General features: G+C 34.5%; 4 protein-coding genes across 8 annotated transcripts; 1 reads left to right on the top strand and 3 right to left on the bottom strand.

Annotated features, from left to right (window-relative positions):
- Positions 1-495: 495 nt before the first annotated feature.
- Positions 496-1,940, bottom strand: LOC111498311 (DNA-binding protein S1FA-like). 3 transcript variants are annotated; one of them, XM_023149452.1, is made up of 2 exons: positions 1,771-1,940; positions 496-937 (listed from the first exon to the last, which is right to left on the bottom strand). In XM_023149452.1, the coding sequence occupies exons 1-2, from the start codon at positions 1,789-1,791 to the stop codon at positions 722-724; spliced, it is 237 nt and encodes a 78-aa protein (XP_023005220.1). In that variant the 5' UTR covers positions 1,792-1,940; the 3' UTR covers positions 496-721. The 3 variants fall into 3 exon arrangements, with proteins under 3 accessions (XP_023005220.1, XP_023005221.1, XP_023005222.1); XM_023149453.1 differs by having other exon boundaries at positions 1,776-1,797; XM_023149454.1 differs by lacking the exon at positions 1,771-1,940 and adding an exon at positions 1,354-1,710.
- A 1,553-nt stretch (positions 1,941-3,493) lies between these two features.
- LOC111498308 (L-type lectin-domain containing receptor kinase VIII.1) lies at positions 3,494-5,952 on the bottom strand. Its single transcript, XM_023149443.1, has one exon. It carries the CDS (start codon positions 5,842-5,844, stop codon positions 3,658-3,660), a length of 2,187 nt encoding a protein of 728 aa, XP_023005211.1. The 5' UTR covers positions 5,845-5,952; the 3' UTR covers positions 3,494-3,657.
- Positions 5,953-8,230: 2,278 nt separating this feature from the next.
- Positions 8,231-10,151, bottom strand: LOC111498310 (peroxidase 21-like). 2 transcript variants are annotated; one of them, XM_023149451.1, is made up of 5 exons: positions 10,046-10,151; positions 9,806-9,954; positions 9,249-9,437; positions 9,005-9,170; positions 8,231-8,770 (listed from the first exon to the last, which is right to left on the bottom strand). In XM_023149451.1, the coding sequence occupies exons 1-5, from the start codon at positions 10,104-10,106 to the stop codon at positions 8,370-8,372; spliced, it is 966 nt and encodes a 321-aa protein (XP_023005219.1). In that variant the 5' UTR covers positions 10,107-10,151; the 3' UTR covers positions 8,231-8,369. The 2 variants fall into 2 exon arrangements, with proteins under 2 accessions (XP_023005219.1, XP_023005218.1); XM_023149450.1 differs by having other exon boundaries at positions 9,806-9,981; positions 10,046-10,142.
- A 7,386-nt stretch (positions 10,152-17,537) lies between these two features.
- Positions 17,538-19,905, top strand: LOC111498807 (zinc finger protein JACKDAW). Of its 2 annotated transcripts, none has more exons than XM_023150182.1 (5): positions 17,538-17,957; positions 18,041-18,440; positions 18,631-19,349; positions 19,443-19,622; positions 19,715-19,905. In XM_023150182.1, exons 1-4 carry the CDS (start codon positions 17,831-17,833, stop codon positions 19,589-19,591), a joined length of 1,395 nt encoding a protein of 464 aa, XP_023005950.1. In that variant the 5' UTR covers positions 17,538-17,830; the 3' UTR covers positions 19,592-19,622; positions 19,715-19,905. The 2 variants fall into 2 exon arrangements, with proteins under 2 accessions (XP_023005950.1, XP_023005951.1); XM_023150183.1 differs by having other exon boundaries at positions 19,698-19,905.
- Positions 19,906-21,017: the final 1,112 nt, after the last annotated feature.

Raw genomic sequence — 21,017 nt, 5'->3', positions numbered from 1 at the left:
GGGGGGGGGGGGGGGGGGGGGGGGGGGGGGGGGGGGGGGGGGGGGGGGGGGGGGGGGGGGGGGGGGGGGGGGGGGGGGGGGGGGGGGGGGGGGGGGGGGGGGGGGGGGGGGGGGGGGGGGGGGGGGGGGGGGGGGGGGGGGGGGGGACAAGATGACTTGCTTCAGTAAAAGGTAAGCTTTTATGTGCTTCAATGGTCTCTAGTGTTCCACGTGATTCAAATAAGTGGTAGTAATGGCCCCTTGAGGAACATGTCTCTTCCTTAGTTGACTACATGTTCCTTGTGACAAATTTATGAGTGTGTTCTAATCTTCTAAACAGAGAGTTACACAAATCCATCACTCAACCCTATAGAGACTCTACAATCTAACCCCACCATTTATTACAAGATTCAAAGGCAGAAAAAGAAAAGATTCTAACAGTAAAAAGGACCGAGTTAAGGCTGTTTAAAGATGGAGAAACAGAAATCTTTCTGGTGTGTACCAAAAAGAGGAGAATAAGCAGAAAAGAACCAATGGAACCTTGAGAAAAGAGCCCATTTAAGGTAATATGAATTAGAAACTCACAATCAAGATCAATTCCTGAAGAGTTAAGAGACAGCAAATAAAAGAAATAAACAACTGTAAGAACTTTCTAGGCAGTCTATGTATGAAAATTGTGGAAAATCAAAACGTTCTAAGAAGGAAACCTCGGGAAGTTAAACACTTGAGTCATTTTTTTCTTTTACTCTCCAGGTGCAGACACTCCTTGCTTCAGTCTTTCCCTCTTCATTTTCTTTTTAGAAACTGGCTTTTTCTTCTTGGGAGGGAGATTCTTCTGTGCATACAAGTAAAGTGCATAGTTCCCTATGAGGAAAATCAGCAGCAACCCACCAACAAGAAGAAGTACCATTAGCCCTGGATTGAATCCTTTTGCTGCAACATCGTTCATCACATTTCCCTGTTCACTTACAGAACAAGAATTAATGCACCATCACAATGAGCCACAAAATTGAAGTTGATTCTTCAATGAACAAAACCCGCCATTTCATGTTTTCCTTGAGTGATGGATGATCTAATTATGCATAGATTTCATGAAGGAATTACTAATTAGACGCTTTCAGAAATGGAGATCCACTTTTATTAATGAGAAATTACCATTCAAGAATTAATAACAGGCAGTTCTGTTCAAATTTATCTCAATTCAAAACTAGGGCATACACCAAATTGGCTTCTCTTCATCAGATTTCTTAAACCTAGCCCCGTTCGATCTTAAACTATTTCTCCATAAAACAAATAATAGTTTCAAATACTATCCAAGCTTTAATGATGAACACATATACAACAGAGCAGTCCGATCACACATTCACAACCTACCAGCTCGAAATTCCCCAATTTGAAACGTCAATTCGCCTGCACGGTTCATCTTTCCCTAAAATTTCCCCAAAAAGACAAATTCCACACCAGAAACCAAGATTTACAGGTCCTACAATGCGTGGGCCAAACAATCAGAAGCTCAATTTTCCTCCCATAGAATTCCAACCAAAAAGAAAACCAAAACAAAATTCCGATCCAAACCAGCAGTCGCTAATCAAATCACCGCCCAACCAGATGAAAACAAGCTTTCAGAAAAGAAGAAAAAACGATTCTAAACACACACAGATAGATCCAAACAATAAAATTGAAGGAAAAAGGCATTCGAACACAATAAAAAAAATGGAATCCAAAAGGGGCAGATCGTGAAATTGAACGCAAAAAGCAGGAAACTAAGCACGATTCCTTCGACAATCATACCTTGCCATTGGCTGACGCCATGACTACGACTCAGAGCTGGCTAGATCGGCCAGCAAGAAGATCCCGAATATACGAAATTGGATCGGATTGGCGGTGCAGCGTTGACGGAGAAATGTCAGCAAAAAAAGGGTAAGATTTCATATAAATCGGCGATTTGGTCCATCAGAGTCCCGCGTTTTCTATGGGCCGCTCTTTTCATCGTAATGGGCTCATGTACGCTCGTCGTATATTATTATTATTAAATAAAAATATTTATTTTTAGAATTTAAAATATTCAGGTTATAAAATTTGCTACCGATCGTACTTGTGTATAGTAAAGTGGGCTTGCACCAATAATTTCCACAAGGCCCATTTCCCTTATCCTTTGGGCCTTATAACAAGCCCAATAATATTTTAAGGCCCAATGTTTGGAATCCGTTCAAACCCAAATAAACAATAATTATTATTTAAGAAAAAAAAAAAAAGACAAAAGTTTGAGCTAGCATTCTAAAAAGCTATATAATAAAATAAAATAAATAATTTTTATTTTTTCTTGATTTAAATAAATTCTTATATAAATCCAAAGTCCTCCAACAACTAAAATTATTTATTTTATTTTATTATATAGTTGATGAATAATTTCAATCCCCTTTAATGGAGACAAGTTCCCACTTAAGCAAGTAAGTTGTTGCATAATTCAATCACATAATGCCACGTGGCATATATATATATATATATATATATATATATCCAACAGCCTCTACCAATAGGCTAATAAACTACTTCTATATTATTGCATGCAATGATCAATGAATTAATTGTATATATTATATGGTTTGAAAATGTTAATCAATGTGACAATCACAATTAAATATTCCACGTGTCAATCACAATTAAATATTCCACGTGTCACTATAAGCTAATAAATTTTTGAAGAAAAACTCATTTACCAAACTTTATAAGTAACTTAGGACGATAATTTAACACAACAACAACAATAATAATAATAATAGACCGACAAAATATACGTAGTTATCATTTGTCTCTATTATTTTTTTGTCAATTGTTTGATCGAATTTGTTAGAGGAGAAGTTCACGTAGGCTCATATGTACGAACAACCATATAGTCCTACATTGATGTGTTCCTAGGTGAGGGTTTCTAGCCTCATCGAACTAAAGAGACAAGATTTGAGGGTATATAGGAAAAACTATTAGATCTTATTCAAGGCAAGCATTATCGAATCTCGGGATCTCCATTGCAGTGTCTCAAGTAAGAAACAACCATGTGGTAGTGGGGAATGTTGTAATATGGGGACCATCTAAACTCCAAGGTACACAAGAGTTACCCTACCTCAATTTGACATAGTATAAACACTTATTTAGCCATTTAAAGACGTTGATCACAGCACCACGCCAATGCGAAATATTGATGTCTCACTAAAAAACTAAATCAAATGTATGAATTTTGATATAATATTTCATAGTTAATTTATCAAGGAATCAGTGAAGATTCTCAAATCTAAAAAAGAATTGGCCCCGCCAATTATTATTATTTAAACTGGAAACTAAAAAAATAAATATATTTTAATAATTATAAAAATTTTAAACTTAGTTAATTAATCAATACTTTTTTTTATAAAGTTACATAATTAATCACTAATGATAATTATTAGTATTTTATTTTTTAAAAAAAGGAGGTTAATTTTTTGAAAGCAACCATCCACCCAGAATCCCAAAAAGGGTAAGATATAATAATAATTAATAAATAAACTGTGGGCCCCACAATCTCAGTTGGAGTGCTGATGCCTGGTTATTTTGTCATACATTAAATTAGAAAAAAATATTGGATAAGATTGAAAAATACAATAATTTAATTCTGTGAAATATATGTACCGTATGAGTGGATAATTATTCTGACGTTTGATGGATTTCCACCGTCCGATCATCCAGCGAGATCAGATCCATGCCTTTGAAACTCACCTCGGACGAGGAAGTAGAAATGGCGATCATGCCGTTGAGATCGGACACGCTGTCTTGTAAAGTGAGAAGCAATTGGGCGGTGCTGAAACTAGACGACGGTTTAGCCCGAGGGACGATCGGAATATCTGAATCGCCGATTAACATTTGCACTACGCCTCTCATTGTGGGTCGGGTCATTGGATCCGGGTGCGAACAAGCCAACCCGACTAACAAAACTTTCCTCATCTCTGATTCCTCAAACTCGCCGCTGAGTCTCCCGTCGGCAGCCGTCAATAACCGTCCATCCCGGTGTAAACTCCAAACCCAGTCGACCAAATTACTGTTGACGCCAAATTTTCCGCCGCGGGCGGCGGAAACCGTCTCTTTCTCGATTGGCCGTCTACCGCTGGCTACTTCTAGTACTACGGCGCCGAAACTGAATACGTCGGTTTTTTCCGTCGCCCGGCCGGTGAGGAGATATTCCGGGGCTAAATACCCCATTGTGCCGGCGGCGACGGTGGCGTCCGGTGATTTATCGTGCTCCACTTGTCGGGCCAACCCGAAATCGCCTAATCGGGCATTGAATCCTTCATCCAACATTATGTTACTGGTTTTAATGTCTCTGTGAATGACCTGATTTTCACATTCTTGATGCAAATACGCCAACGCGGAGGCGACGCCGAGGAGGATTTTTCTCCGGTGAGGCCACGGCAGCGGCGTTCTGGCCTCGAATAGAGCTTTATCCAAACTCCCATTTGGCATTAAATCGTAAACTAGCAGAATTTCGCCCTTTTCGTGACACCATCCTTGAAGACGGACCAAATTCCGGTGGCGGAGAGTTCCGATGATCGAAAGTTCAGAGAGAAATTCGGTCTTCCCTTGTGTACTATGGCTGCACCGTTTCACCGCCACAATGTCGCCGGTTTCCGGCATAATCCCTTTATAAACAGTCCCAAAAGCGCCATGGCCGATGATTCTATTAGAATTGAAACATTTCGTGGCGATTTTGAGCTCTTTGTAAGTGAATTCCTTCGGCGTTTTGATGATTTCTGAAGTGAGGGAGTCTGCTTTTTTCACCCGTTTGATATTTTTGGAATATACCCAGATTAACCCACCAGCAAATAATGCTAAAACAAACGCCCCCGCCGTCACTACTCCGACAACTGCGCCGGCGTTTTGCTTACAGAGTCCGTTGTGGCAGGACGGCGACTTGGTGTCCTTCTGCGTGACAGAATTTGACCCTGACGGTGGCTGCGTCGGCGGCGGTGACTGGGCGATATTGGCTGCTGGGTTCATCAGCGTCGTCGTCGGTGGCGGGGGAACCGCCCCCGGTGGGTAATTTGAGTCAAACGACGACGTAAAACTCCACCAGTCCACACTGTGAACTTCCGTACTCCCCTGAGTCGAACCGGAAAATCCGACATACATAAAATCGTTCAAATACGGGTCGAGATCGAGATTGAATGACAACAAAGGTTCTGTCGGTTTCAAATTCGAATAAGAAACGAAAATTTCAAAGATCCGAGACGACCCATCGTATTGAATCCAAGAATTCACCGTATCGCCGCTTTTGAGATCGATTCCAATTCCATCCAGATCTTTAACCTGCAACGAAACCATGTCGTTCAGATCCAATCCGACATGGTTCCCATTAATATCCTTAAATTCGACATCCATCAACGTGTCAAATTCCACCGCCACGAATCCCAATCCCCTCTCGTCGGCCAGGCCCAAGAACCCTCCTGCGCCGCCGACAGTGTCGGCGTTCGGCGAGATTACAAACGCCAGCCCGCCGCCTATCGACGAAGGGTTGAGATTCGTAATGGAGAAGGAGAAAAATGTGGAGAAACTGGCGAGGTAGTCAATCCCTGTCTGCCGGAATCTGATAGGTTGGGCGTAGAGGACTCTGCCAGCGCCGGAGTTGGGGACGGCAAGGTCTCGCGTAAGCATCACGCTTCCGTTATTTAAGTGAGCATCGCCAAGGAGCTTCAAGCTACTGAGGGCGACGGTGCCGAAGTCGAACTCTGTGGCGGCGGCAGCGGCGGCGGCGGCGGAATTGAAAATGCCAGCACTGGAAAAGGAAAATAGAAGTAATATGAAGGTAAATGACGTGGAAAATGGAGAGAAATTAACCATTATTGAGATTAAGCTCTGTTCTTCAAATCCATCTCTGTTTCCGACGAAGAAGATGATGAAAAAATCACGGGCTTAGAGAGAGAAAGAAGATGTAGAGAGAGAGAGAGAGAGGGAAGAATGGTATTTTCTTTGGCTTAAAAATAGACAAAACCTCAGCATACAAACAAGGAATACTTAGTGAATGGGACAAGTGGACTGTCGTTCTGACACGTGTACATTCACAACGGTAATTTTTCGATGATAAAGCAAACTTTCTTCTTTTTTTCTCCGTTTCACATCTCTTTTACAGAGTGGACGTTTTTTGTCTCACGTGCCTTACCATTGCGCGTGTATTCCACGATTTTCCTTCCAATCCACGTGTCGGTCTTTTAGGCGGTGTGTTCACGCGCTGTCCATGTCAGCTGATCTGCCAAAACCAAGCGTGGGATTAGGTTTTCCAAGTCATTTTTTTTCTTTTCTTTTTTCTCTTTAATTTACAAAACTTGTATTTTTTTAAATCTTAATAAATTTTAAATTATTGCATTTTTCTTTTATTTATTAAACAAATGAAATTAACAAAGGAAAAAAAAGTCAACAGAAATTTCATATAGAGTGTGCCTCCTCCTAGTAATAGGTCCATAAAAGCGGCGTCGTTTTAACGCCACGTCATATTTCGGATTTATCAGGCTCATGAGCACGTACCACCGTCGGATTTACGTTACTCTTTTATTGTAGGGTCACGATTTGTTTGATTCGGGGCTACAGCCCATCACGACCGTAGAAAATCGGGAGGAGATCTCGAGAAGAATGGTGGCTGATTTTGATTTTAAAAATTGGTGTGGGCCCCACGGTTAGTTAAAAACGCACAGGATCTCGGGTCTAATTATTGAATCTTGACTGGATTTTGATCGGACGGTCCAGGTTGGTTGATATTTTTTCTTTTTTTGTGGAGTGCTTTTGAAGGCCAATTATTTTTAACGTAAGAATCACAGTTTTACATTTTAAGCATTAAGAAATTGGAATTATATTCGATGTTTTTGTTTTTTAAAGCTACATTTCATTTATTTTCCTTTTATTTTAATTTTACTTCACTATTGTAGTAATAACTTATAAGGAATGGATATTATTTCTTCCCAATAATAATAAATAAATAAAACTAATAGAAATTATTAAATATTTTCCACCTATTATTGTACCATACTTACAATTTAATTTGTTTTATTGTCGTGCATTATTTATTTTTAGGTTCTTCTGATTTAGTGTACTTGATGACGAGGACATGCCACGGTAAGCTTTTAAAAGTAAAACTATCCTCGTCCACTAACACGATTTTTTTTCTTCCAATATGTTTTGTCTTTACTTACGTATATTATGAGAATTTTATAGGAGGTTACCCAACATACTTCACGTAAAGCATGCTTAACTATAAAGTTTCTATGATTGAGGTACCGAAAAATGAAGTGTATGACTTTGGCCTGTTACATATCACTGTCAACCTCATGCTTTAAAATGCGATTGCTAGAGATAAATTTTCACAGTTATAAAAAATGCTTTGTTTCTTTGTTATTGGTTTATTCATATAACTCTCATTTACTCGGGTGTCATGTGCAATTTTGATAGGTTAGTAAAATACTCTACCTTAAACAGACAAACAAACGATGTCACTTATTTGAGGTACAAACATGTAACCTTAAAAAAATAATAAAATAATATATAAAAAAACAAGCTACAAACTTTTGAACTTACACCTACTCATCCACCACTTAATAATAAATCATTAATTATGATTTTTTTTATTAAAAAAATCAACCACCAAGTATGAGGCTATTTGTTTTAGAATATATATGATTTTCTTAAATTAAAAGTTTAATCAATGGATTATTTTTTAATATTTTATCTAGTTGTGAATTAAAAAAACAATTTTATTATATATTATATATGCAAATATCTATTTTTTAAATATAAAAAATTAGAATATTTATTTTTGTAGAGGCCTAGAATGAGCTAACCATCTCATTTTGATAATTGGGCTGACTCGAATCATTTTTGGGAAATTATTTATTCCTTTCAATAAATTGAAAGAGGCCCAACCATCATAATTATTTCTAAAAATATATAAAAATAACAAATAATTTTTTTAAAATTATAACATTTAATTTGAAAATTATTTATGACGAGAAGACATGTTTGTATGTATGTATATGTGTTTGTAAATTATCGGTTATGATTTTATAATATTTTGAAATATTAAGTGAAATAAAAAATTTGTAATTTTTTTAATTTAATTTAGAGTTCAAATCTATTCTTTAATTTGTAAAAATAAAAATTGTTATCGAACCGAACTTAAGACGGTTATCAAACAATAATATAGTTTTCCACATATATTCACACGGCTACACATTTCCCGTTTTGGAATATCAAGAATCCAATTTGGGTTAGGAGAAAAGATGAACGATACACATGACAGTCGTAATCATTCGTATTTTAGAATGACCACGACACACAACATGGGACAAACTCAATTACGTTAATTGAGTTTCGTAGCTTTAATTAACATAGCGACAATCTTTCCTAATCTCACCTTGATTGGCAGTGAGCGGATTATTCTCTGACAACAAACGAATTCCCCTAGAAAATTGGTCGTGAAAATATTTGATGTCGGCGGCAAATTTCTTGACATATGGAAGAGTAAGAGGGTTGGAAACCAATTCTTGGTCCACGATCAACAACCCCTTGTGTTCAAGAACATTTCTATAGTACATATTGTCTAAAATCATTGGAGTTTCACGGTCGTTTCTCGAATACAACACCGCTTCTGGGTCGGGATTCGGTGTCGGGCATCGGACTTTTAGGTATTGTGCGTAATTTGGATCAATGGTTCGGTCGACGGTTGGGTACAACCTCTCCACTAAGTTCACGCAGTGAACTCGACCTACCGAATGAGCTCCTGAACGAATTAAACAATGATGAGCACAATAAATTCTTCAATTAAGGTTTACTTTAGCCATCTATTGAACAATCCATATCGAGAATTTTATAGCTAACTTTTGAGTTCTTATAATTGAGTTACCGAAAAGAAATTATACTATTTTTCTTTACACGTACGTTATAATTATACTATTTTTTTTTATTATTAATTAAAAGAAGAAAAAAACGCTGGTAGAGTTGGGCAGATGCAAACCTAAAAGGGCAACTGTTGCCTCCGTGTCAATGCCGATGGACTTAAACCTCGAGAGAACATTCACAAGAGATTCATTATGCTTTGGGACCAACTCTTCAACAAGATTCGAATAGCTCATTTTGCTATCTCTTCTTCCCGTTTTCAGGTCGATATGCGGTCCTTTCAACTGCATATCACATTCACTCGTCAACACCATACACAACTCATTTAACATCATCGATTATTTGTAAATTAATTTAAGTACCATAACGATGCCATCTCTAGCCGATAGTGCAACAATATCAGCGCAAGAAACAGTCTGAGGGCATGCATTTTCAACGGCAGATTTGATTTTATTTACGTATTTGAAGTTTCTCATCCCAAAACTTCTGTCTGAATCTTTCTCTGATTCCACACCCACAGTCGTCTCCAACAATAGAGATGCATCACAAGACTGAAAAGAAAACGTATAAATTAAAGAAACGGTCGACCTTCTTATAATTTAAAGATTTATTAAGATATAAATTTAAATTTTCATTAAGTTTTAAAATTATTTATATTAAAGAAATAAAAAAAAAATAGAACCTTAATAAATACAAAACTCAAGACATAATTAAAAGGGCAAAAAAAGAAAAAATTATTATTTTTATAAAATAATTTTTTCGATATTAATAAAATAACTGTTTTTTTATGTTAAGGGGTAAGAGAAATACATATTCTATTATGTCCAATAAAAACAATATATCTATTAATCCCGAGACTACCCCTTCCATCTGTATCCAAAAATAAAAAAATAAAAAAATAAAAAAATTAATTAATTACCTGAACAACGCAATCATGGAAGAGGTTTCTAAGCCACGAAACGGCTGTGTTTCCATGTTCATAGTAGAGCTCAGTAACTTGCTGTTTTATAATTTCTTCAGCTTTTGGGCAACTTTTTGCATAATAATTCATTTGCAGTTCGGCCCTTCCTGTTTTACAATTTTTTAAAATTGACCCTATTAAAATTAAATAACATTATTATTTTCCATAATAATAAAAAAGGAAAAAAGAAAATCGGACCTGAATAAAACAGCTGCAAAAGGAGGAGAAGAAGAAGGCTGAAATGGTTCTTAGCCGCCATTGTTGAGCTCTTGAAGCTTTCTGGTTTTGAGTGAGTGAGGCATTGATTTTATGGGCCTTTTTATAGTGGAAGTAGAAGAAGAAGATTAGTATTTATTTATTTATTTATTTATTTTTAATTTTAATCATTATTATTATTATTATTATTGTGTTATTTGAATGGATTTCTATTGGGTCACGACCGACGCAAATGGACAATTATTGGAGGGATGAGAAATTTTATTTTGTAATTATCTGATTCATTAATTTTTTAAATATTTCTTTTCCTTCCAAATTTAATTTGATTTGATTTTTATCTGCTATTTTATTTTTTTAACATTAATATTTTTTTTTTAAGTTGCTTAAATAACTGAACATTATAATTATTGGATGTCTATAGAGGGTGCTGGAGGATGAAAGTCCCACATCGGCTAATTTAGGGAATAATCATAGGTTTATAAGTGAGGAATACTAACTCTATTGATTTGAGACCTTTTGGGAAGCACAAAGCAAAGTCATGAGAGCTTACTCGTGTTCTTCTAACAGAGGGGAACGGGTACCTTATATTTTTATATATAAAATTAAAAACGAAATTTTAATGGTGGCATTAACTCAGTAATAGTGGCATTAACTCAGTAATAAAAATATTTAACTTAGTTTAAATATTTTATTGATGAGTTTAGAGTTTTCACCCTTATTAGCCCTTTTGCATAATTTTATTTAGAGAAACTTTTTAAAATTTAAACTTAAATTTAATAAAATTAAAATTTTAATATTAAATTTATAAGAAAAATGAATTTTTCTTTGAAATCTTTTTATTATTTTAGGGTTTCATATAATTATTTATTAACTATAATCCTAAAATAGTTAAATATTTATAACATTATTATATTACGTAATGTTTCTTATCATATTTAATCTTTTAAACGTTAATATTATTTTCTGAAATAAATAATTAATCTTTTTTATTAATAAATTTTAAAATGTGAAAATAATTATGAAGAAATGAAGGGAAGGGCTGTATAATTTTTAAATATTACTTTTTTTTTTTTACCAAAAAATAGAAAACCAAACTCTAAATATATTTTTTTTAAAACTTATTTGAACATTACACGCCACTTTGTTTGACCTTACGCCACCTTTGTCCTCACGCGAGCACCAAGGGTGGGCCCACATTATCCATTACAAATATTTAAAAATTATTTTTGTATTATAAATTTAGTTTTGATTCTTTAATTTTTTAAAATATTTATTTTAGTGTGTAAACTTAACGATGAAGTCCACTAAAAAACGAGCTTACGAAGAAGAACATGCATTAAAATTGATGTTAGCTCACATGACTAAAGCCATCATACCCAAAAGGCTAAATCTAGCATCCTCTAGTCAGCTCGAGCTAGACCGACCAAACTGGTCTTAACCTATAAACCTAAATTTGTCTATGCATCTGGCAAACATATATAAGAAGGTGTTGCACGATCTCTTATCTTTCAATTTTGTAGCTATTCTCATCTATGTCTTAGTTCATATCAAGTGAATTTAGCTAGTATGGAATCATGCATCAACACCTGTCTTTACTTTTAGTTCGATTTTGATACATAAATAATACATGACTTTGAGTGTATATATTAACATTGTAATGAAGCCAGAAAAGTTGATTGTTTGTGACAAACTAATATTATTTATATTGAAATTAAAAAAAAATGTAAATTTGAGAGTTACTAGGTTAATATAAATTTAATATAAAAAATTTAATAAATAAATAAATGGTATAATTAAAGATTTACAAAATTATATAAAAATCATGAGCTTAAATCATTATGTGGTTGAGAGATAGTTATCAGGCAACATTTATTATGCCCAACACTCAAAACAAACTTCACAAAATTGGACATTTTTGTCCTTAACATAATTGTATTTTAATTTAATTTAATTGATTTTTATCTTTTAATCTATATATAAAAGAAAGAAAGAAAGAAAAAAACAATTAATAGGTTATTATTATTATTATTATTATTTGCTTAGAATAATAGAATTGAATGGAATCTTTTAAATTTGTTTTTATTGTAGGAAAATATCTATTATTATTGAACTAAAAATATGAATTTTATTTTGTTTTATTAAAAAAATAAATTTAATGCATAATAATAATTTAACAAATTATTTCTGCGTGGCGAGCATTATTATTTTAAATAGGTATGAAATAATTAAAATTGAGAATGGTTTATTATTTATATTTTTCCAAATTTTATAGTATCAATAATTGAAATTAATGATAGGATGGTGGACAGTATCAGTTGGAAGCTACCTAAATTGGTCAATTTTGGGTTTTTTTTTCTTGTTTAATTATAATTATGTTGAAAAATATTTAACGCTTAAAAATTATATATTTACTTATTAAAAAAATGGCAATTTGGATAATTGTATTATTACATCTTCTGAGCATGATAATTCAAATTTATTAATTATTTTATTTTTAGATAATAGTTATTAAAACGACATCGTTTCAACAAATGGACATTTTTAATAGCCCAGACAAGTACCTTCCGGCCCAAAAATGAAATGGGCCCTTTGATTGTGGCCTTCGTAAATTTGGGCTGCCCGTGAACTCAGCCCTTTTTTGTTTTTAAAATTAAGTCTATAAATACCAAAATTTTTAATTAAAAAATAATTTTTGTTTTTTAAATTTTAAGAAGAATTAGTATTTTTTTTATAGAAAAGATAAATTTGATAAAGAACGAAATCCCATAAGTTACAGTGCGATTGCTATCATTTTGTGACACTCCCGAATCGATTGCTATTGTTTTCATACTTTCTTCAAGTTATCAATTTTTAATATCCAATATAGTTCGTAGGATGATAACGGATGAAGTCTTAGTGAGAGAATCCCGCTCCTATGTCGTGGGAGTTGTCGCTCGAGTAGATTTTTTATCCTTCCAATGCCGAAAATGCAGCTAGGGTTAACGATAACAACTTGATGCCATTTGATTCCATTTCATGTCCTTTTCTCCTTGGATTCTTGATTTTATTTAATCTTAGATGCATTTAATAATGTCTAATAATAAATAAAACATTATTTAATTAAAATATCATATATTATGTATCAATTAGAACCTAACACGAAGTAATTAATTATTTAATAATGTGCATGTGGGAGTATTTATTTATTTATTTATTTATTTATTTATTTATTTTAGTGAAGACCAAAGAACATTCTATGGGTATATAGTTTAAATCAAAGGACTTTGATTATTTGTCATTAATTCATGGCTCAATGAACGTTAAACCCTATATTTTTCTTGTGGAATTACATTAAATTAAATTAAATAATGTCCTTATTCAAAAAAGTCGAGGTAAAGATTCTCTCGAGGTATAAATGCACTGGGACGAGTTGTCGGGAAAAAAACATCTTGAGATAGTTTTGCATAAGAGAAACCGAAATTCTTGTAGCGATAAAGTTATTGTTTGCTCTTGAGATTGAAAAAGGGATGAGTGGGATCGATAAGCCATACTGTGTAATTGAAAAAACGAGCATTTGGGAAATACATTTCATTCAGATGTTTTGTCCAAAATGAAAACGAGTAAGAAAAATTGAGAAAAAAGCTGCTAAATTGACCTATTTCTTACTCGTACTAGTATATAAATGGACCCGGGATGCATTTGCGTAGAAATTACTTTTAAAATTTTAACTAAAAAAATTTACAAAAATATACATCCAAAGGTCAACATTATTGCCATCCCCTTTGTTTCATGGATAGAGACTCATGTGGTTTGTATTATTCCCAATTCCCAAAGCACTTCCTCTTCCCTTCAACTCAAAACGAGTACTACGTCGTCCTATCGTCCTATCGTAATCATACGTATTGCTGATATCATATGATCACTAAAAGTTCGACATATTAATTAACGACGTGTATGACAAGATTGACGAGTCGTTCGTGATTGTATCAGTCAAAACCCATCACTAGCAGATATTGTCCACTTCGACTCATTACGTATCCCGTCAATTTCACGGTTTTAAAACGCGTCTACTAAGGAAAGGTTTTTACACCCTTATAAGAAATGTTTTGTTCTCTTCTCCAACCTATATGAGATTTGTGTTAATTAAGTTTTTAAAAATTAAAAATATCTAAATTTTTAATTTCGTGTTTGATAGGTTTTTAATATTGTATGTAATAAATATTGGAATTTTTCTAAAAAAAATTCGAACCCAATTTAACCTAATATTAATATTTAGGTGACATAATCAAGTCAACTTCTTTCTCTTTAAGATTTAAGGAGCGATAATTATTAACATATTTCAAATCTAAATTATGTAACATAGATTTTAAACCTACGTCTACTTATTATCAGATAATCACATTGTATCGATCATATTCAATCAAATTTTCTCTCTTTACACGTTCTCGAGAAAGGGTATAATGGGAATTTCTCACTTTCTCTCTATAAGCTTTCTCTCTCATCCATGCAACGTGTGTCCTTATCTGATCGGACATATATATATGTTTAGGGCTCAGTGTCTTCCCCACCTCGGAAATTAGGGTTTTTTTTTTCCTTCTAAGTGCATGTGTTAGAGAGAGAAAGATGAGAGAGAGAAAAAAAACATTGGATACCAAACTTGGGATGGGGAAAAGCATATGTGCTGTGTAGGAAAATCCAAGCGAAACACGACAAAAACTTGTTGATTTGTCTCCAAATTATTGTATTCATTTATTTATCCTTTTCTTCTTCTTTTTTTATTTTTTATTTTTTATTATTCACATAAATTATTACCAATTTTAGATGCATAATTGGATCCAATATTATTTATTACGGTGTTAACCATTAAGCGATACTCAAATAAACTACGCTTAACTCATTTAATCAAACAAAAATCAATCAAGACGTGTGAAAATTGAATGATTAAAACTAGCCCGAATCAAACAAACCCAATTCAAAATCCTCACATGAGAAACAAACCCTTATATAGCGATTCATGCCAAGAATTCGGATCAGGGTTCGACATAAAATGGTCTCGACATTCATTTGCAACATGATCACGTTACCTACTTCTCACTTCTAAGAGTGAAAACTATCCTCACGTACCAATACAAGTCATTTCAGCATGTTTTGTTCTCATTCATGTGTATACTAGGAAAATGTCCAAGAGGTTACTCAAGCATACTCAACCATCGAGCTCCTATGATTGACCCACTGAAAAAGAACATGCAACTTGTTACTAATAACAGGTAGTAACTTTCAGTTTGTTTGAGTTTTTTTTAGTCATCCTATTATCGGGATCGCTCTCATTCGAATGTAATTTTGGTTTATTCATGTACATCTCTATTACTCGAGTGTGACAACTTAGACAATAATCGAAAACCGAAACTCAACAACAACATTATGATGAACACATAATTTTTTGAAATGAAGGATTGAATACCAAATAGAAAGAGACAAGGAAGGGTATCACGGATTGATGTTGTGTGAATTAGAAAGAAAAAGAAAAGAAAAGAAAAAAAAAAAAACATGGGTAAACGTAAACTCACTCTTCTCTGTGTTCTGTGTTCTGTGTTCTGTGTTGTGTCTCAGTGTTTGGTTTCTGAGCCTCAGCTGTACGAATCCCACATCGCCCAATTTTACTTTCATTCAACCTTTAATTATGACCTAATCATTCTCCCCTATAAAAAGCCATCTTACTTTTTTTCATTTTCATTATATTCTTTCTTTTTTTTTTTTAAATTACATAAAATTCACTTTCATTTAAATATTTTTAATATTAAACACAACTAAAAAAAAAAAATAATAATTTTTTTAATTTTAGTTTTATAAAAAAAATATTGAAGTTAAATTTAAATGGCATTTTATTTATTTTTAATTTGAAACCTAGTTGGCGTAGGGCGAATCAATCAAATCGCACCACCTTTTTACTGTGATTATTAAAACTGTCACAGCCTTTGCATATTATCATCTCTCAGTTTATTACTTCTATGTAGATTAGGTACTTGTTTCCTTCCCATTACAATGCTCCCTTTTCCCCTCTATACTTTTTAAACTTCCACTATTTCCCTATTTTATTTATTTATTATTATATTCACCCCGGGGATTACATCGATCGGGTTGATACGTTAGAGGTTCGATGATATTCAATTTTTTAAAAAAATTTTAGAGCCGTTTTTTTTTGAAATTTTAGGTAGTGTTCGAGAATAAATGTGAAAACTGAAATAAGACTTTAGGGTTTGATACGTGTATCGATCCTATTGATAAAGGTTTATTAATTGAAGTTGTTTAGAGGGAGCATTGTTTAGGTAATAGTTGTTTATAAAATGAAACAATAATGTTTTTTTTTTAATGTTTTCTAATTGAAAAAGACAATCAAATGGTAGTAGTTATTGATGAGTGAAGAACATTTTTGTTGACCATAAGTTTGACCAAGTATATTTGTGGAGGCAAGTTCATGTATTCAAATATTGTTTGATTTATACACTAATTAAAATAATTTATTCATTAACTTGAGTATGGTTTAACTAGTTAAGAGATTGAAAGGAGAAATACATGAATGAACTGAGATCACATGTGAACGAGAGTGATTTTGAGATTATGGTATTACTACTTATATCAATAAGGTGCGGTGAATGCAAAGGAATGTCTAGGACTCAATTCTTTTAAGACAGAGGTACCATGACCATGTCACAGTGTGTCCCGATCATGCTTATCCAAGGCATGGTGCCTGTGGCTGAATGTCAGATGTCCCAATCATGCTTATCCAGGACGTCTTGTCCATAGCCACATGTCTGTTACAAAACCCCTTTTACTTGCTTTCATGTTAGATAGAATTTTACTATTTTTATTTTATCAATACGGGAGTGTATGGCTGGCCACCAAAATCTCGTCTAAATCTATGGCTAACTTGTTCGTTGGGTTACAGTACGAATTGCACAATCGTTGCAAGAGTATAATTGTGACACAGTGGATACATGTCAAATCCATATTTCAAATCTTGATCTCAATTTTAGACATAAGACTATCCAAATATACACCATCAGTCAAGAGATCGAAATTTCAAATTTCCTCACGCATCTAAACATACAAACAACAACACGAAACTATACTTTTCAAACCCTAAACCTATTAACACAATAAGTCAACAACAACAACAAGTTTCATATGATTCACAAGACAAAAAAGGTTGGTACAAACATAGAGTTATGTTTTGAGTTAGGTGTAGTTAGGAAGTCTACATCTGTTTTTAAAAAATTAATATACATTTATACGATAGGGTTTGAAAATAACTCAAATAGAAGTATAAAGGGCCCCCTTTTTTCTAGATTTGAGCTCAAAAATGCTGCCAAAAAGATGAAGTAATGAGAAAGAATTGAATAGGAAAGAGAGAGAGAAAAAAAAAAACAGTCAAATAAAAAAAAACAAAACATGTTCTGTTTTAAAAGCAAAACATGTTGGTTTTTGGTGTTTTCTTAAAACCAAACCATTACAAACACTCTCTCATCTTCAACCCTATTTCTTCTTTCATCATATTTGGTTTTGTTTTCCTCTTCCAAGCTTTGGTTTTTACTGTCTTTTGGCATAACCCTAGCTAGCTTCTTCCCTTTCCTTTGTCAAACAGATCATCTTCTTCGTCGTCGTCGTCGTCGTCGTCGTCGTCCCAAGTTTTTTAGCTGTTTGTTTGTAAAAAAGAGAAGAAAAAAGACAGAAGATCCTTGGTTTTTTCTTGTTTGTTCTTGTCTAAACCAATACCCCAAAAAGGAAATCATGTCAAGTAATCCTTTTTCTCTTCTCTCTTCCACTACCACTCCCTTTGCTCCACACCAAGATGCTAACCCTAAATCGAAACCCTCGTTCGCAACGAAGAAGAAACGCAACCTCCCGGGAACACCAGGTGAGCTTCGTTTTCCACTTCTTCACCGATCGTTCTTTTTTAAGTTCGGTGATTTAGTTGTTGTGTTGTTGTTGTTGTTACAGATCCAGATGCTGAGGTTATTGCTTTGTCGCCGAAATCGCTCATGGCGACGAATAGATTCGTATGCGAAATTTGCAACAAGGGTTTTCAAAGAGATCAGAATCTACAGCTTCACCGACGAGGGCATAACCTTCCGTGGAAGCTACGACAACGGACGAACAAGGAGATGATCAAGAAGAAGGTGTATATATGCCCGGAGAAGACATGCGTTCATCATGATCCGTCGCGAGCCCTCGGTGACTTGACCGGGATAAAGAAACATTTCAGTAGGAAACACGGCGAGAAGAAGTGGAAATGTGATAAGTGTTCTAAGAAATACGCTGTTCAATCCGATTGGAAAGCTCACTCCAAAACTTGTGGGACTCGAGAATATAAGTGCGATTGTGGAACTCTTTTTTCTCGGTAAGCTCAAGATTTGAACCTCTAACCTCTAACGTCAATTGAAATTACTAATAGTTCGATATAAACACATAAACGAATCGAACTCGAAAATCAAACACGTTTTTTGATTATCTCTGACTAGACATTGATTTGTAACAAAATTGCCAATGATTGGAGACTTAAATGTTGGATTTTTTTTTTCCTTGAACAGGAAAGACAGCTTCATAACCCACAGAGCATTTTGTGATGCTTTAGCTGAAGAAAGTGCAAGAATCACAACAATTTCAGCAACAAATATTCTCAATAATTTAAGAAATGATTCAATTGTTCTTCATCAACAAGAACAAAACAATCTTGAATCTCTTGGAGATGTTCCTGGGCTTTCCCAATTCAGTAATTCAGATAATTTCTTGAGAGATTTTGAAGAACAGCAACACAAGAACAGATCTCCATTGTCCCTTTGGTTAAACCAAGCTTCTGTTGATAATGCAATGAACAACAACAACATTTCCCACTTTTTTGGAGCTTCTTCTTCCTCTTCCAATCTTTTCGGATCGATGACCGAAAGCGGGCTTTCGGTATTGCCAGTGATTGAGAAGGAAGACGTTGAGAATAAGGGAAGTGTGTCGAAGGCTACGGCGGCCGCCGCATTGTTAGGTCAATCTTCTCAGTCGTTTGTTTCGTCTTCTCCGATGTCGGCCACTGCCCTTCTACAAAAAGCTGCTCTTATGGGCTCTACTAGAAGCAGCAACAATAATAATTCTCAGCTCTTTGGAGCTGGCACGTTCGGAGTAATGAGCTCATCGTCTTCGTCGTTGAACTCGTTTAATAAATCTAGAAGCCCGACGATGGCCGACTCGGTGCAGATGGTCGGTAACAACTCCAACTTGAGCTCGGATTGTCTCAACCAACTTCTACTACCACCAAATGGTAAAAAGGGCTAAAATTTTTTATAGAATTATAACCTAAACGAGATTGATTACGACAAATTTAATCTTTTCTTCATATTCTTAATGAACGCAGATAGTAACAAAATGAGAAGCAGCGGTCAAACGAGGGATTTCCTCGGTGTCGGAGGAGGAGAAGCGCCTCGGCCACCGTTCCTCCCGCCGGAGCTTGCAAAATTCGCCGCCATAAACTCAACAATGGGACTAAGCCAATTCAACCACTAAAACCCCCCATCAAATTCAATCAAAATTGAAGGTCAGTAAAAAAAAAAAAAAAATGTACAGCGCTTTATTTTTAACCAGCTGCATTATAAATCATAATGATATGAAGGCCTGGCTTTTTTACAGTGCAAGGCGGCGGAAACGGTCAGAAGGTGACGGCGGCGGGGGCCACCGGCGAATGTTGAAAGTTGACAGTTTTAAGAAAGTAGTAAAAATGGCCATGCATTTAACTCTTCTTTGTTTCTTCTTCTTCTTGTTATTTTATATTTTGTCGTTTGAACTTTTTTTTTTCCCGTAATTTCGCTTTCAAATTATTGCATTTGCCAGCGAAAACTACTTTATATATGTATATATATATATATATAAATATATAAATATATAAATATATATTTGACTATAAATCAAATTAATCTGGCCGGCAGCCACCACCTGGTCAACGTCGGTGAGTTTAAGAAAAAAATAATTGAAAATAATGATAATAATAATGCAATTTTTGAGCAACTTTACTATTAATTACGCAACACATAAGGCTCGAGCCCCCGAGCAAAAAAAACGAAGAGGGGAATTAGGTAAGCTGAGGCTAAGTGTAGTAGTCGGAAATGTTTCATTCTTCTCTCCAATCAATTTGGGCTCTCACACTAACGCTATGGTCGGTCTCTTAAGAGAGCATGCTTCATCGGTGCTTTAGACCAGTAGAATCCTTGTTCAAACTTGTTAACCTAGCCCTTTTTACCATTTGGTGTATCAAGCACCACGTCAATGTCTACCGGTGGTTTACCCTTTTCACTTTTTACGGGCCTCGTTTCTTTCTCAATCAAACAAATTTACCTTTGTTGTCACGTGACTGTAAGGTGCATTTTCACTATCAAACTTGTAACAGTCTAAGCTCATTAATAGCAGATATTGTCCGTTTTAACCCGTTATATATCATCGTTAGCCTCACAGTTTTAAAATGTGTCTATTAGGGAGATGTTTGTGTACCATTCCAAGAAGGAATTCGTTCTCTTCCCTAACCGATGTGAGTTCATGTAATCGCATTCTACCATAAAAAATTTGTTGTTAGATTAGACACCAATGGAAGAGAAGTGTTTAAAAAAAAAAAAAAAAAAAAAAAAAAAAAAAAAAAAAAAAAAACAACAACAGGGTCCTAGGAATGATTGTAGGGCACTTTTGTTCAAAGAGAAGCACAGTTGCTTGGGGCACCCAGCCCTACACATTTGACTTTGCCCTAACTTTTTTTTTTTTTACTTTCCAAGTAAAAAAAAAAAAAAAAAAAAAAACCTTTGAAATTAGGGGATGTCCTATTGAGTATTGACCATTGACCAATCTTTTTTTTTTTTTTTTTTTTTTTTGGGAAGCTCAACCTTTTGAGTTCCCCTAAACAAAGGACTTTCAAAAGGGAGATTTATGGAAATGCACAAAAAGAAAA

The sequence above is a fragment of the Cucurbita maxima genome, unplaced genomic scaffold, assembly GCF_002738345.1.
Source record: "Cucurbita maxima cultivar Rimu unplaced genomic scaffold, Cmax_1.0 Cma_Scf00025, whole genome shotgun sequence".
Lineage (NCBI taxonomy): Eukaryota > Viridiplantae > Streptophyta > Magnoliopsida > Cucurbitales > Cucurbitaceae > Cucurbita > Cucurbita maxima.
The sequence above is the reverse complement of the archived record's forward strand: the minus strand, read 5'-3'. Positions and strand labels throughout refer to the sequence as shown.